Genomic DNA, 15,498 nt, shown 5'->3' with positions numbered 1-15,498 from the left:
CTAATCACACACAGTTCATCCCAGTGAACCATATGATGTATATCGCACACGCCTTCATCTGGCTGCCCGTTTCTTTTGTTCCTCCTCATCCCAAACAGTTAATTGAGCTGAACCGTATCCCCTGCATCGCACACGCAACTAAAATCTGAACCGTGTTTGATGCATCCGTCATCGCAAACGTTTTGCACCTTTTTTTGACGGGTTTTTTACACCACCGTTGCGATTATGGCATCGCACACAGTTTCGTCGAAGGGTCTCTGATCGTAGTGTCGCGTTTGGACCATCCTGCAGTAGTGTTATATCATGATAAATGTTTATTATTCATGCTAGAATTGTATTAACCGGAACCTTAGTACATGTGTGAATACATAGACAAACAGAGTGTCCCTAGTATGCCTCTACTTGACTAGCTTGTTTATCAAAGATGGTTATGTCTCCTAGCCATAGACATGTGTTGTCATTTGATGAACGGGATCACATCATTGGAGAATGGTGTGATGGACAAGACCCATCCGTTAGCTTGGCACTATGATCGTTTAGCTTATTGCTATTGCTTTCTTCATGACTTATACATGTTTCTCTGACTGTGAGATTATGCAACTTCCGAATACCGGAGGAACACTTAGTGTGCTATCAAACGTCACAACGTAACTGGGTGATTATAAAGATGCTCTACAGGTGTCTCCAATGGTGTTTGTTGAGTTGGCATAGATCAAGATTAGGATTTGTCACTCCGATTGTCGGAGAGGTATCTCTGGGCCCTCTCGGTAATGCACATCACAATAAGCCTTGCAAGCAATGTGACTAATGAGTTAGTTGCGGGATGATGCATTACGGAACGAGTAAAGAGACTTGCCGGTAACGAGATTGAACTAGGTATGATGATAACAACGATCAAATCTCGGGCAAGTAACATACTGATGACAAAGAGAACAACGTATGTTGTTATGCGGTTTGACCGATAAAGATCTTCATAGAATATGTAGGAACCAATATGAGCATCCAGGTTCCGCTATTGGTTACTGGCCGGAGATGTGTCTCGGTCATGTCTACATAGTTCTCGAACCCGTAGGGTCTGCACGCTTAACGTTCGATGACGATTCGTATTATGAGTTTATGTGATTTGATGTACCGAAGGTTGTTCGGAGTCCCAGATGAGATCACGGACATGATGAGGAGTCTTGAAATGGTCAAGACATAAAGATTCATATATTGGAAGGCTACATTCGGACACCGGAATGGTTCGGGTCGTTTCGGATAAGTTCGGAGTATCGGGGGTTACCGGAACCCCCCCCCCCCCCAGGAAGTTATTGGGCCTCATGGGCCTAGTGGTGGAAGAGAGGAGGCAGGCCAAGGTGTGGCGCGCACCCCCCTAGCCCAAACCGAATTGGACTAGGGCTAGGGGGGCCGGCCCCCCTTTCCTTCTCTTCTCCCTCTCCTCCCCCCTTCTCCTTATGGAAGTAGGAAAGGGGGGGCGAATCCTACTTGGAGTAGGACCCCCCCTCCTTGGGCGCGCCTCCTCCTGGCCGGCCTCCTCCTCCCTCCCTCCTTTATATACGTGGGAAGGGGGCACCCAAAGGCACAGCAGACAATCTCTTAGCCGTGTGCGGTGCCCCCCTCCACAGTTTTACACCTCGGTCATATCGTCGTAGTGCTTAGGTGAAGCCCTGCGCCGGTAACTTCATCATCACCGTCACCACGCCGTCGTGCTGATGGAACTCTCCCTCGGCCTCAGCTGGATCTAGAGTTCGAGGGACGTCACCGAGCTGAACGTGTGCAGATCGCGGAGGTGCCGTGCGTTCGGTACTTGATCGGTTGGATCACGAAGACGTTCGACTACATCAACCGTGTTACTAAACGCTTCCGCTTTCGGTCTACGAGGGTACGTGGACACACTCTCCCCGCTCGTTGCTATGCTTCTCCTAGATAGATCTTGCATGATCGTAGGAATTTTTTTGAAATACTACCCCCAACATGTACTGCATCATTTACATAGTTACATGCGTTTGTATGGATTTGAGGTATGTTAAATTGAGGTGTCCAATTGTGAGAAGGAAAATTTAAGGCGTGACCAGTTAGTGTCCGCGGACGCGTCTGGGCGTGTCCGCGAGCGTTTGAGGGGCCAGATTTGCCAAGTATGTCTGTAGATGCTCTTAGGGTGTATTGTCACTTATATGTCGAATGCAGTCACTACTTTTCTTCTCAACTGGTCGCTCCAAATATCTAAGAAAAAATGAACTAATGTCTGGCAAATACTGGGGTGAAGTTTTTAGAGACTATCTTCGATGCAGATTAACCCTAGCCGCCACTCCATCTCATTCCCCTTTCACCGCCGCAAGGGTGCACCGCTTGCAGCGGCGGGGAGGCTGCTGATCGTGGGAGCCTGGTATGGAGGGTTTCGGTGGACTGCTGTGGATTGGCAACGGGGATGTGTGACTGAGTTGCGGTCTCCAGCAGGCAATGTTCGACGACGGCGTTGGTGTTCTAGCGTAGCGATCTTCAGCGAAGGTCTGGCCTGGCTACGCATCGGAGAAGAGGAGTTCGGTGCATGGTCCTGGACGGCGAGCTCGACATCAATCTCAGACCTGGCGTGCAGCGACATGGGTGTCGTGTTTGGTTTGGGGAAGCGAGACGATGGCGTTGCTCCAGTGTAGGAATAATGTTCTCCCCGCCCTTTCCATCTGCCCCGTTGGTGTGCTCATCGCCGGCGGAGGGCGTGTGGAGTCATGTTTCTAGCGGGTCTTTCGAGATCCGAGTGATTTGGTTTTCGATGGATCCATCTGGATTCGGCTGGCTTTTGTGGTCTTCAAAGTTTCTACACGCCCCTATCGGTGTATTCTTCTTCATGGCAGCAATTTGCTTTGCAGATCACAGTTGATGGCGTCTTCCCGGCCGCCGCTTCTACGAGCTCCCGGGTTCAAACAAGTTTGCTTCGCCGAGGTAGAGGCCTGGTGGCAGCATCGAGCTATGCGCACGGCGCACCATCGGTGGATGCAGGCGGAAGAAGACTTCGACACTTTCAAGGATTTGAATGTAATTTTATTTTTGGTGTATAAGCACCTATGATACTTAATTTATGGCTTTGGGCCCTTTTGCAAAAAAAAATGCATATACGAAATGTTAGAATTGGTCGGTCCGGGGTCCAAGTTGGTGCAACAATTTAAACACCAGCATACACGGAAGTGCAGACATATGTCGCCGTGGAAACGAGCGGGTGCCCGGGAAAGTGTTATCAATTCTCATGTCTACGGCATCTCAAAAAAAAAAACTCATGTCCATGGATCTTTTCGCCTGGTCCAACTGACTAAAGGAGGGAGCATCAATAGGCAAAGCCCATTAGAAACTGACACAGCTCGCTCTTGTCCATTCCGAGGTGAGGATCTCGACTCGTGGAACATGATGTTAGCCTTGATTCCATCGTCCCACCACACCAAGATGCCCCCCTCCCTGCCGTTTGGGCTTTTCCTCCTCGTCTCCCTCCATACGAGTCAAATCATAAGCTTAGGAATTAACATCCTACAAATACTCCTTCGACTCTTCCTCTTCTCCCACTCTACAAATATACCCCTCCCTCTCTCTCACACACACACTCATAGCTAGACAGGCCATAAACATGGAGGCCACCGCACTTGTGCTCCTCCCTCACAGCCACAGCGGCCTCACGGCCAGAGCACCCCCATGCGTGGGCGGAAGAGGTGTCTCCTGCGTGACGAAGAAGAGCTACGTGAGGAGGATCAAGCGGAGCTCCACGGTGCGAGGGGTCATGGCGAGGCCACAAGAAGCGACGCTAGCTCGGGTCCCGGCACCGGCGCCAACAAGGCCGGTGAGGGAGACGGCCGCGGCCACGACGACGACGACGGTGTACCACGACACCTGGTTCGACAACCTGGCCATTGGCTACCTCTCCAGGAAACTTCAAGAAGCTTCCGGTTCGTGCTTGATCGTATACATATTTGCCAGCTTTGGAATGATCCTCTATCCTTCATGTGGTTTTACCCATGTGAGTTCCTGATGCATGTGAAGAGACATAGTTTTATTATAGCGAAATAAACCAGTGTTACTTTTAGCTATCATTAATGGTAACGGAGCCCTATTTTGATGATAAGCAAAGCCGCCACGGTTTCTTGGCTCGCCCTCACGATCTTTGCCTCGACGAGGAAGATGGCCGGCCGTGTGGCTCAGACATTTGTGTCCCACGCGGCCACACGTCTTGGAAGGTCTTTTTCTTTTTCAGAAGACGGGAGATTGTCGGATCTAGGGAGTATAAAAGCCGCTACGTTGACAAAAGAAAAGTTCGTGCTTAAGTTGGGAAAATAAAATGATCGTAAAAAATTGTTGAATTAAAAATGAGTAATTTGAGGTTAGATGCTTCACAAGAATAAAATGGGCATTTCCCAGATGCTTCTTTTCGTCGTTAGCTGATGGCCTTGCCACCTGACGGGTGCTACTATGGTCCATTTTTGTCAGTATAGGCCGATTAATTTAACTTAGTTAGCCAATAGTTAATTGATCAACGTTGATCACGTAATGCTATGCTTGCCTTGATGCTTTCGTCCGTACGTGGCACGGCAAATTTTCTACCATTGCTGTATGTATATCTATATATACGATCATATATGCCCCACATGCATGTATACAATGTGAGAGAACAAAATTCACTCGAGATTAGTGATGGCAGAATAAAAGGGAAAATATCAGACGATCAAACCAATCTGATAATATGTTGAAGAGCATAGGTACGCGATCGAGCGAGTAGCATATATTGCAAAACAAGCGCAAGTGCGTATCAGCATATATAGCCAGGCAACTACGAGTGGCCATAACTTGCCGATCGTATAACAATAAGAATGTGAGGTGCACACTCTAGGAATCTTTCAGTGGTGAGTCTGTCCTTTTTGTTCTTCTTCTTCACACGATACTACCTAATGGTAATGGACAAGTCAAACAAACATCATGTAGCAAATGGTTTCGCCTAGGAGCTAGCCACTTAGTTAGTGTGTCTACTATGTGGCAGCTGTAAATTCCTTCTGGCACTGATCAGATTTTTCGATGATGGTGTGACTAGACATGCGAATTACCATTCGGCGCGAGTGGTGAGCTATCTCAGAAACAATGACTAGACACGCGAATTAGCACGTAGCTATGACGTACCCCTTTTTAGTTTTTGCCCAGTTCGTCGATGGTACCCAAGAAAAAGTAGATATTGTTTTCTAGACTAGCTAGAGGAAAGCGTTAGTATCAGTGTGCTGTTTGTTGTTCACTATAGTTTTCTACACTACAGTTTTAGTTACATGTGGTCCAAATTAAGGATGGTCGACACTTGCTGACTGACGTGAACATCATGTATGTATGTCATGTATGACAGGGATAAAGAACGGAAAACATGGCTACCAAGGGTTAATAGAGGCCGCGGTGACAATCTCCAGAATCTTCAGGCTCGACACACAGTGCGAGATTGTGGCCAGCGCTCTCGAACGAGCAATGCCAAGCTACATCGTCACAATGGTAAGTACACACCCCAGCCCCATGCATAATTAACTTCATAATAGTATTCAGATTTCAGCTGGCTATGCTATCCCACCAGTGATTTATTTTCTCAACAAAAACAAAAGTAAAAAAGCAACTATATAGGATTTCAAACTTCTGCTTTCAAATTTAAAGGCCTTCTTTTTGGGCATGGAGGAAGGGGAAACAGTACAAATGTCTCTACTTTTTACCTGGATTTTGGTTTGACAGAATTCTGTTTGGGCAGATAAAGGTGATGATGCCGCCTTCAAGATTTTCCAGGGAGTACTTTGCTGCCTTCACCACCATATTCTTCCCTTGGCTGGTTGGACCATGTGAGGTACTATATCAACAGATTTTCTCTCCTTGACATGTTCTTGCTCCATGCAATAAATATGCAATATTTCACTTCATAAAATAAGTAGCCTGCCCTCAAGGAGGGCATCATTCAAAGAAAGACTCCATGCTAGTGCTTCTGGTGAGCCCTGCCCAAAATGAACCGATATAAAGCCACATGCCAAGTTGATAAATATTGCAAAAGTGGTAGGATGTGGCTTGGATGTAGCAATATACAAGACATTTATAGTACATATATTAATATTTCTTTAATGCAGTCCCACATGGAATACACTCCCCACTTTGGATAAGTTTTCTGAGTGATCATTATTATGTCATTGAACAAGGTCAGGGAATCTGAAGTCGATGGAACGAGAGAGAAGAATGTGGTGTACATCCCCAAATGCAGGTAATTCAATCATAACCGAGGAACTTTTCCGCTGAGTAGCTAATGCTAAGGAAACTAAATGCAAGAAAACAAATTGTGGAATGAGTTTAACTAGGTTGAATATAAGGTGTCCCAAATATATTGGTCCAAACGGTTGCTCTGAGCATTCATAGGTGCAAAAACAATTAACTTATTTTGAAATAAACAGTGCATGATTCTGCACCCATTGATTGAATGAATTTATTGCAGTATGTCCATCTTATAAGTAAATCCACTTGAAAGAAAAGGCAAGAAAGTACTAAGGCTGACATGCCACTTGTACTGTCCATGTCGCAATTGTGGCAGACTGATGTTCCTACTCACACTCCACAAACTGCCTATGAGAATAGGCGAAAAATACCTTCTGAAAATAAGAAGAAATGAAAAGTAAGAGGCAAATGCAACATACCAGTACTACCCATGTTTGAGACACTATCCCAATTAACACCAACATAAGGAAAATATTTACTAAGGTGCAGAGTGCAGACATACCAACAAATCTTGACGTAAGTGGTACTTATCTTACTTAATTTGTTATCTTACTCGGTGACAGGTTTCTGGAAAGCACCAACTGTGTCGGTATGTGCACGAACCTTTGCAAGATCCCATCCCAGAAGTTTATGCAAGATTCACTCGGAGTTTCTGTGTACATGTCACCCAGTAAGCTTCCTTTGCTCTGATCCACGAGAGGCTATCCTGAATAGTGAGTATATCAGTGGGTACGCAAAAACTGAAAGATAATCGGTTCGAATACAAGTGAAATAATAAAATTAATATTCCGGCCTGCTGAATAAATTCAGCAAGAGATTAATGGATTATCACTTAAGATATTGAAACCTGAAAGTGCATCTTAATTACCCTGGTCAGTGACCAAATTATAATACAAGTGTAACAGTATAGTAATGTTGACTTCAGTGAACTTAGAATGCCATCTTTCCACTTTAAGTAGTGCTATAATAGGTCCCTAGCCACCCAAATGTTTAGACTAGCCCTTGAAGGGAAATGTTAACTCAAAGCATACATGATATCAAGATTCTCATATGAATAATACAGAACTTGATACTTAAATAGGACCTTTCCATCTATACCTAGGTTATTTACCTTTTTTTTGGTTATGGGACCACCATTTGGGGAACAAAAAGGGTTGGAGCGGGACCAACATGTTTGCAGGTCACACATTAATTGCAAGTGTTGGACAGAAATAGGGCTAGAGAAAGGGAGGCTGGCAGACAATTTGTACTGTCTATTCCAACTGTTCCACAATCCAGGACTAGACAAACACAGTATAGGCACCTTCGCTTTAAAGTGCAGGGCCATCATGTTTCAAATATCACTATAGCAGAGCAATATGGTTCAGTCTCACTTATGAGAAGCACTTGTGAGTGTTGGTTCTTCCAGGGTGATTCGCTGTATATTTCAGCTGCAACAATCATTGTTTCTAGGTCATATGATGTTGATATTTTATGACAGCAGTCCACCCAACTAGGATCAACTTGCGTTGGGATATGCAAGGCATGATTCTCCTTTTGTGCTTTCAAGTACATAGCTCCAGGGGCAGCCAATGAATGTTGCTTACTGCCACTACAAAAGTGCTAATTGTCTTACCCCTTGGGGCTTCACTCCTGTATATTGCAATGGAGCGTTTCCAACTCCATGTCTGATGCCCACAAAACCAGATAATCTATTCTTGCTTTATCTACTTTCTTTTATTTGAAATTAAAAACCCACAGAGGGGGGCATATCAAGTTAGGTTCAAACAAGCCCTTAAGGCCGTTACTAGTTAATTATGTATGAGAGGAAATAGAATATTATGTACTTATGTCAACCATATTGTTACTGTTCAGATTTTGAAGACATGAGCTGCGAGATGATCTTTGGACAGCAACCTCCTGAAGATGACCCAGCACTGAAGCAGCCCTGCTTCAGCACGAAATGTATGGAAGTCCCCAAATGAGACATTCAACATACTCGACAAATATTCTTCTTAAATTCTTATGCTTTTTTACTTTTATGCAGGTATCGCGAAGCAGGACTATGGTGTGAGTTGCTAGCATACTTGATCAGATAGAAATCATTAATGATTAAACACTCCCGAAATATCAGTGAAATGCCCACAGCTCCATAGTTGTATTTTTCTTGAGAAACTTGCAGAAGGCATTTTTAATACATTCAACTATTACGTCAAATTGTTACCCAGAGTGGTCTAAGATGAAATGAAGAGCAGCGAAAATCATCATATCACTCAGAGCAAGAAATATGTAACATACTAACATCACTTGGTGGATCATGTTGTATACTTATAGGATGCGTATAGCTGTTCGGTAAACACTTACCTGGTTACCATTGATGTGCGTCCACATCAAGTACGGACCGGTAACAGAAGAAATTAGTTCAGATCGTTGGTTCAATCTTTGTAAGACCAAGAGAAAGTCTGCTCGGACTGTGAAGGTTAAATGAGTGTAATCATCAATGAGCTCTGGCAAAGCAATCCAAGACGAGACAATCCAGGACGAGGCTACAATTTGGTAGATGGCAAGAGCAGAATGATCGAGGGAGTTGTGTGCATCACTGAAAGCGCAAGTTTCAACATGAAGGCCTTCATAATACTACTCCATTTTGCTATTTCTTTAGTTTCTTGTAGCTTACTAGCTTATCTCGTCTATCTGGCACAAAGTCTCTTGTTCACAACCTTGTAAAATTTCAAGCCATCTTAATAGGAAACTATTAGAATTCTCAGCTAAGGTTGGTGTTTCAGAATAGGTTATTGGCTTTATCTTTTAGTTTCATATATTATTTGATCTCTGTTTTGAAGAGCAGCATATCTCATCTCTTACATAATCGAATTTGTTAGAGGCTTTATGTGAAGACGGGACCTCATACATTTAGGTCCAGCAAGAAATAAATAGAGAAGTGCACGCAAACCTTGCAGGACTCAAGAGCCTTGCGTTATGGCCATGGAAGAGCCTAGTCGTGCGATCATCGATTGAGGACGAGCTCTCCAACTACCCTCTTGTGTGTGTACACACACACACACACCATTCTAAGGTATAGCAAATGTGCACCAACACAAAAAGAAGGGCAACGCGGAAAGCAAGCTTTATTTCGGGGATGTGAAGGTTATCTATCTTACTTGATACAACTCCGTTATTATTCAGAAATTTCTTGTTTCTGTCAGTAGTCTGGAGTTAATTATGTTTTTACACTGTTCACTCACTCATACACAGGCTCAGACCACACCTGCAGAGAGTGTAGCTAGAGGCAAAAAATAACATGAGGGCATCACTTTGCGCTTATTGTGATACATTTTAGCCCAGAGCTTCTGACAGTACATTATGCAATCACATAAGATCTTTTACCAGTTAATTACATACTACCTCCGACCGGGTTTATTATTAGTCCCATTGGTATTTGGGTCCATAATTTTACTAATGAAATATAAGTTACACTCCCTCCGTTCCTAAATATAAGTCTTTTTAGAGATTCTAATATGAACTACATACGGAGCAAAATGAGTGAATCTACACTCTAAACAACGTCTATATACACCCGCCATATTAAAATCTCTAAAAAGACCTACATTTAGGAATGGAGGGAGTATTTAGCAAAAATAGTATCATTGGAAAGTACTTTCAAATATGAATCTAACAATATAACTTTAATGACATATCACTTATATTTTGCTAGTCAAATATACGGTCAAAGTATGACCCAAAATACAATGGCGACTAATAAACCCAGACGGAAGCAGTACTAGAACAGGATATGACGTCTACTTGGCAGAAAGTGCACAACATTTTCTGAATATACGAAGTTGGCAGTGGCATATATCTAATTAATCCATCAATCTCATACGTCTAAGTATCTTCTCGTATTTTGTAAAACAATCAGCCAAAAACTGGATCACACTTAAAAACTCTAATATCTATTAAGGGAAATAAGTGTCTCAGAAAGGAGGGAAAATAGTTCAGCACCTTGCTAGATTGTGGGGCATATCTCCACAGAAGTTGTTCTTGGTCCGAGAAAAAGGAAAAGGGGTTTCCACATCCTGATTCTGGAAACATTGGTAAATAAATCATGACTGACTTGACTAAAAAAGTAAAAAGTATCACAGCTTCAACATTATTACAGAAAAGAATAGTTAGGATCTACCAGCCTGAAGATGCCACTTTCTGGGACCTAGTGCACTTACAGAATATATTCACATAAAGAATTCATACAACACAACAAAGTCAAGACAAGGATAATCATCATTCAGCACTACCGACATGGCATGCACTATTACCATGTTTTGGCTGCTGAGTTATTTCTGTGGCTTGCTTTGATAATTCTATTGGCGTTGAAACTGATACTACTCAGAACAGTTCCTGATCCCTCACTGAATGTGCCACACATTCTCTCTTTCCCTGACACTTATTTTCCTTCAAAAGCATATAAACTTGTATGGTTACAGTAGTACTAGTACCGCAAATGGTGCACATAGAAATTTAACATTAAGGAGATGTACACTCATGTTTCTATTTATTAATATTGAATGTCATTAGAGATGCAAATAGAAAATGTTAGCATTAAACAAGGTCCCCGGTTTCCTAACTTAAATAGTCCGCAAAAGATAAATCTCCAAAAAAAAATGAGATTTAAGTTTAATGAGGGGATAAAATCATATCTCAAAGTCTATTCTCGACATGCAGATATGGTCACTACTCCCTCCATCCCGAATTAGTTATCTTAGATTTGTCTAGATACGGATGTATCTAGAGTTCTAGAGACATTTTGGTGTTAGGTACATCCGTATCTAGACAAATCTAAGACAACTAACTTGGACTGGAGGTAATAACCAGTTGCAATTTAAGAGACATGAAAGGACAGAAACCCAATAATTCATCTTTTCATGGTATCCAGCTAAGAGATTCTAAATTGAATTTGATATCATGATACAATATGTCTGAAACTTAAAAGAATGCCATGAGCCCAAAAGGCATAAGCTCCAGAACTCCATATAGTTCCATTTCTAAATTCCTTTTCAATAGCACTGAAGGATTGTGAAATAGATGCTAATACTAATCTTTCATTCACAGAGGTAGCTGCACAAAATTTCCTACCGAAGGGACTAAGATAGAACATCTAGCAACTCACATAGAGACGTGTGCATTCCAGTTACTTTAAAGGACAGACCCAGTGCTAATAGCTCCCACACCAGGGGGGGCTGGGGAAGGATTATACAAGGCAAGCCTTACCCCTGCACAATGCAATGCAGAGAGGCCGCGTCGAAACCAGGACCTCTTGGCACAAGTGGGGAGTACTTCACCACTGCGCCAGGCCTGTCCTTCGTGCATTCCAGTTACTTGAGAAATAAAAATAGAACAGGAAATGCCAAAGTGCAAATAAACAATAATCCCCTCATAAATCACATAAATCATTACTCCTATAAAGACGTCAATCGGTGGTGGCGGTTAATCACCTTCTGGCTCCTTTCTGCTGTGAGCCGTTAATCTATTGCGAACGTGTGAGACAGTGGTCATGCTTGCCACCAAAGTTGGAATAAAAGCAACATGCTGGGTCGTCTAACTTGATTCATCCATAGCAACGCATAGGTATTACCTAGTGTTGAAAATATTATATCATGAGATTTTAGCATTACGACCAATCCCCCTCTTGGGTTTTTGTCCTTCAAACTACTTTTCACACTGAGTACCTTAAAAATATCACACCTGGACTAACTATTAACACTCAACACATGGTCTAGTCACGCATTTGATGTTTTCCGAGAAAATGCAAAAGACTTTTGTGTTACATTTCATTGAAAAGGAAGGGTTAATCTTATGGTCACACTCCAAGGTTTTGTTGGGTTCACAACTTATAGTTCTATCAGTGAATGTATTTGTGAATTGTAATTAAAATATAATTGAAAATCTCATGCTCAAATAGCAGTTCCAGAGTGTTGAAGCAAAGGTGCATGCCCTAACTGGTGTCACATCAGTAGTATTTTCCACGTCTACAAATAACTGTGCTTAAGGTCGGTGGTTTGAACACGAAAGTAAAACTCAACCAGGCAAAGAGCTGTAAGTTGGATGACTTGAGTATTGGTTATGCTAAAAGAACTATGAAACGTTACCATTGAATGGTAAGAATATGATACATCTAGACAATAATATCAGAGCCTGCTTTAGAACTGAGAACATGATAGATGAAATATAAACAGAGGTGAGAAAAGAGGACGATTTAACCATATTTGAGTCATACCATCTAGCATGCACTTGCAACATTTAGCCACCTTCAGTCCAGCTGCAGCCTGGTTTCGAGTCTAGCCCTCTTGACAATGATAGTCTAAGGATATTATCAGCACTATCCCTTCTCCCAAGCGAGACATAAATATCAGCAAGCATTTTATAGTTGGCTCGATTTTCTGGATCCAGAGACAAGAGATGTCTGGCAGCTGCTTCTCCAATCACCAAATCCCCAGATGAACGGGAAGCACTTAGCAATATCCCCCATAATATATGATTGTCTACACGTTCAGAAATAGTACTTTTTATCAGGTCATATGCATATGCATCAGTCAAGCGTCCAGTACGACAGAGCATATCAACAACACATGAAATATGCTCAACATCCGGCTCAAGACCATATTGCTCTTCCATGAACTTGAGCAAGTCCATTCCCTCTTCAACAAGACCTGTGTTCTTACATGCAGACAGCACAGCAAGAAAGGTGTAGCGGTTCGGTTTCACTTCTGTTTTCTTCATCAGCTCAAAAAGCTCGACAACTTCAACAGCATGTCCATTCCAGGCGTATACCTGAATCATAGAAGTCCAAGAGATTACATCCTTGTCCACAATCCCACTAAAGGTGTCAAATGAATGTCTAAGATCCCCACATCGACCATACATGGTAATGAGTGAATTAGCAATTGTCCTTTCATTCTGGAAACCTCTTTTAACGATCTGACCATGTGCTTCCATCCCCTTCTTCAGTGATGGTATCGAAGAAATCATAGGTAGGATCTCCAAGAATGTGACAGCATCTGGATCAATGCCTACCCTCTGCATTTCCACTGCAAATCCTATTGCCTTTCCCACATGCCCGAGAACTCCACAGCCTTTGATCATGGCATTCCATGCAACTATGTCATCTCTCATTGCTGCAACTCCATGTAGAAGAGCAATTGAAGAATCTAACTGTCCACACCTTGCATACATATATATCAGTGCAGTTACCAAAGATGGATCTCTATTGAATTCACTAGAATCAGCCAGCACATAGCTTTGTTCAATCCATCTTCCTTGTTCCCACTCCCCCAGCTCAGCGCAGGCCGCAATGACATTAAGCAAGATGGACCTAGTGGCCGACACAGTCGAATTTGACAGCATCCAGTGGAAAAGGTTAAGAGCAGAATTCGGTCGTCCATTCCGAACAAGCCCACCAATAATCGTACTCCAAGTGATGGAATCTTTCACCTCCATCTGACGAAACAACATGACAGCCTCCCTCAAACAGCCGGAGTAAAGATAAAGCTCCAGGAGAGCGTTGCAAACACAGACGTTAAGGTGGAAACCAGACCTAATCACAACAGCATGAATCATATAGCAGACCTTCCAAGAACCATAGCTTGCAAACCCGGAAACCAAGCTCACCAATGTTGCCTCAGTCGGAGACACTCCATCCACCATCCTCATCCTTACGAATAACCTGAGAGCCTCTCCCATGCAATTCGCACGGGCATAGCCAGCAATGAGGGCATTCCACACCACGTCATCGCGGTGCGGCATTTCATCAAACACCGTGAGAGCAGCCTCCATGTCACCTGCTTCAGAATGCATTACGACCAGCGCCGTCCCGACCAGGAGGTCGGTTGAAAGTCCTCTGGAGCATGCTTCGCTCCCGATACGCCGACCGAGCTCAAACTCCGACGCGCGAGCGCACGCCGTCACGGCGAGGTGGTACGTGTGGCGGTCGGGCGGGCACGCCATCTCTCGGAAGACATCGACCGCCAGGCGGGGGAGGCCGAGAGCGAGGTACCCGCGGATCATGGCGTTGTAGAGGAGGGGCTTAGGCGGCGGCGCCGAGACGGGGAGCGATGCTGCCCGGCGAAGGGGAACAGCGTCGAACGCCCTGCGCGCGGCATTGGCGGCGCCGAGGCGGAAGTAGCGGGATACGAGGAGGGAGACGACGTAGCCGTTGCCGGCGAGACCCGACACTACGGCGAGGGCGTGGGGGCGGCGCACGTCGCCGGCGGTGGAGATGGAAGCGGCGAGGGCCTCTTTGAGCGCTTGGTACTGGTAAGTCGCGAGGGGCATGTCTTGACAGGAAAGAAAGCAGGGAGAATACTTTCTTAGTGTAAGGGGAATACTTATAATTTTTTAATGTTTTTTTTTTAAAGGTGTGTATTATATTAAATAATCAACATAGGTTCATTACAATCATCATCGACCAGTCGCAACACGCAGGCTGAAACTGAGCCGATCAACACACCCTTACCCACACCACTCCTACCAAAACTAGCGAGAGCATGGGCAACCCTATTGCCATTTCTAGGGATCTTAGCAATAGTAAAATTAGGGAGTTAGCCCAGCAAACTCTGAATTCCCTACACAAGCTACCAATGGAAGATCTATTAAAGTCCTTTGAAGAAATTTGTTGGATGACATTCGCACAGTCGTTCTCAATAACTACTGGCCGGTCTATGAACTGCATGGTATCTCGGATTCCTTCAAGACAAGCTTCAGCTTCGGCCGCCTCAGCACTAGCGCAGTTACGGATTGTGTTCCAAGCAGATCCAATCACCGCCCCATTTGTATCTCATAGAACCGCCCCCCAAGCTCCATGGTTTGTCTCCTGAATAAAGCTTGCATCAACATTCTGTTTGAGCCAACCTGAGTTAGGTCTGACCCATTTATAATCTGCATCTTTTTGTTTAGTCTCATGGGGTGAAATGGCTGGCATCACTTTTCCTTTTCATTTAAAGTCAGGAAGCGACTGTCCCGCTCTAATCGCCGCAAGGCCGGGTTGCCAGGCACCTGAGTATGCCGGCGGAGCACCGAGGGTGGACGGAGCGGACCAGGGCATGGGCCATGCTTGAACAAGCCCCGTCCAAGGATCATGAGGAGGCCGCCATGCAACCGCAGATGGAGCACTGGTGGGTGGTGCAGGACTCGGTGCTGGTGATGTCATAGGCGGAACCGAACGAGTCGACGGCGGCCTGTAGATAGGGTTTTTGCCGCGGTAGTTCGGAC

General features: G+C 44.2%; 2 protein-coding genes across 24 annotated transcripts; one reads left to right on the top strand and one right to left on the bottom strand.

Moving 5' to 3' along the window:
* Window positions 1-3,090: 3,090 nt before the first annotated feature.
* LOC123164719 (pentatricopeptide repeat-containing protein At4g13650) lies at window positions 3,091-14,571 on the bottom strand. 23 transcript variants are annotated; one of them, XR_006482595.1, is made up of 6 exons: window positions 12,509-14,571; window positions 10,240-10,319; window positions 6,761-6,964; window positions 6,529-6,632; window positions 5,718-5,990; window positions 3,091-4,008 (listed from the first exon to the last, which is right to left on the bottom strand). XR_006482595.1 is itself a non-coding variant. In XM_044582268.1 (2 exons), exon 1 carries the CDS (start codon window positions 14,560-14,562, stop codon window positions 12,532-12,534), a length of 2,031 nt encoding a protein of 676 aa, XP_044438203.1. In that variant the 5' UTR covers window positions 14,563-14,571; the 3' UTR covers window positions 10,697-11,866; window positions 12,509-12,531. The 23 variants fall into 23 exon arrangements, 1 of the variants encoding a protein (XP_044438203.1); XR_006482596.1 differs by having other exon boundaries at window positions 6,539-6,632; XR_006482603.1 differs by having other exon boundaries at window positions 6,539-6,632; window positions 6,862-6,964.
* Window positions 3,614-8,930, top strand: LOC123164721 (beta-carotene isomerase D27, chloroplastic). The gene is made up of 7 exons (XM_044582269.1): window positions 3,614-3,929; window positions 5,366-5,505; window positions 5,753-5,845; window positions 6,189-6,250; window positions 6,822-6,928; window positions 8,113-8,202; window positions 8,285-8,930. The coding sequence occupies exons 1-7, from the start codon at window positions 3,614-3,616 to the stop codon at window positions 8,317-8,319; spliced, it is 843 nt and encodes a 280-aa protein (XP_044438204.1). The 3' UTR covers window positions 8,320-8,930.
* Window positions 14,572-15,498: the final 927 nt, after the last annotated feature.

Source organism: Triticum aestivum, chromosome 7D (assembly GCF_018294505.1).
Source record: "Triticum aestivum cultivar Chinese Spring chromosome 7D, IWGSC CS RefSeq v2.1, whole genome shotgun sequence".
In the NCBI taxonomy this organism is placed as follows: Eukaryota; Viridiplantae; Streptophyta; class Magnoliopsida; order Poales; family Poaceae; genus Triticum; species Triticum aestivum.
The sequence above is the reverse complement of the archived record's forward strand: the minus strand, read 5'-3'. Positions and strand labels throughout refer to the sequence as shown.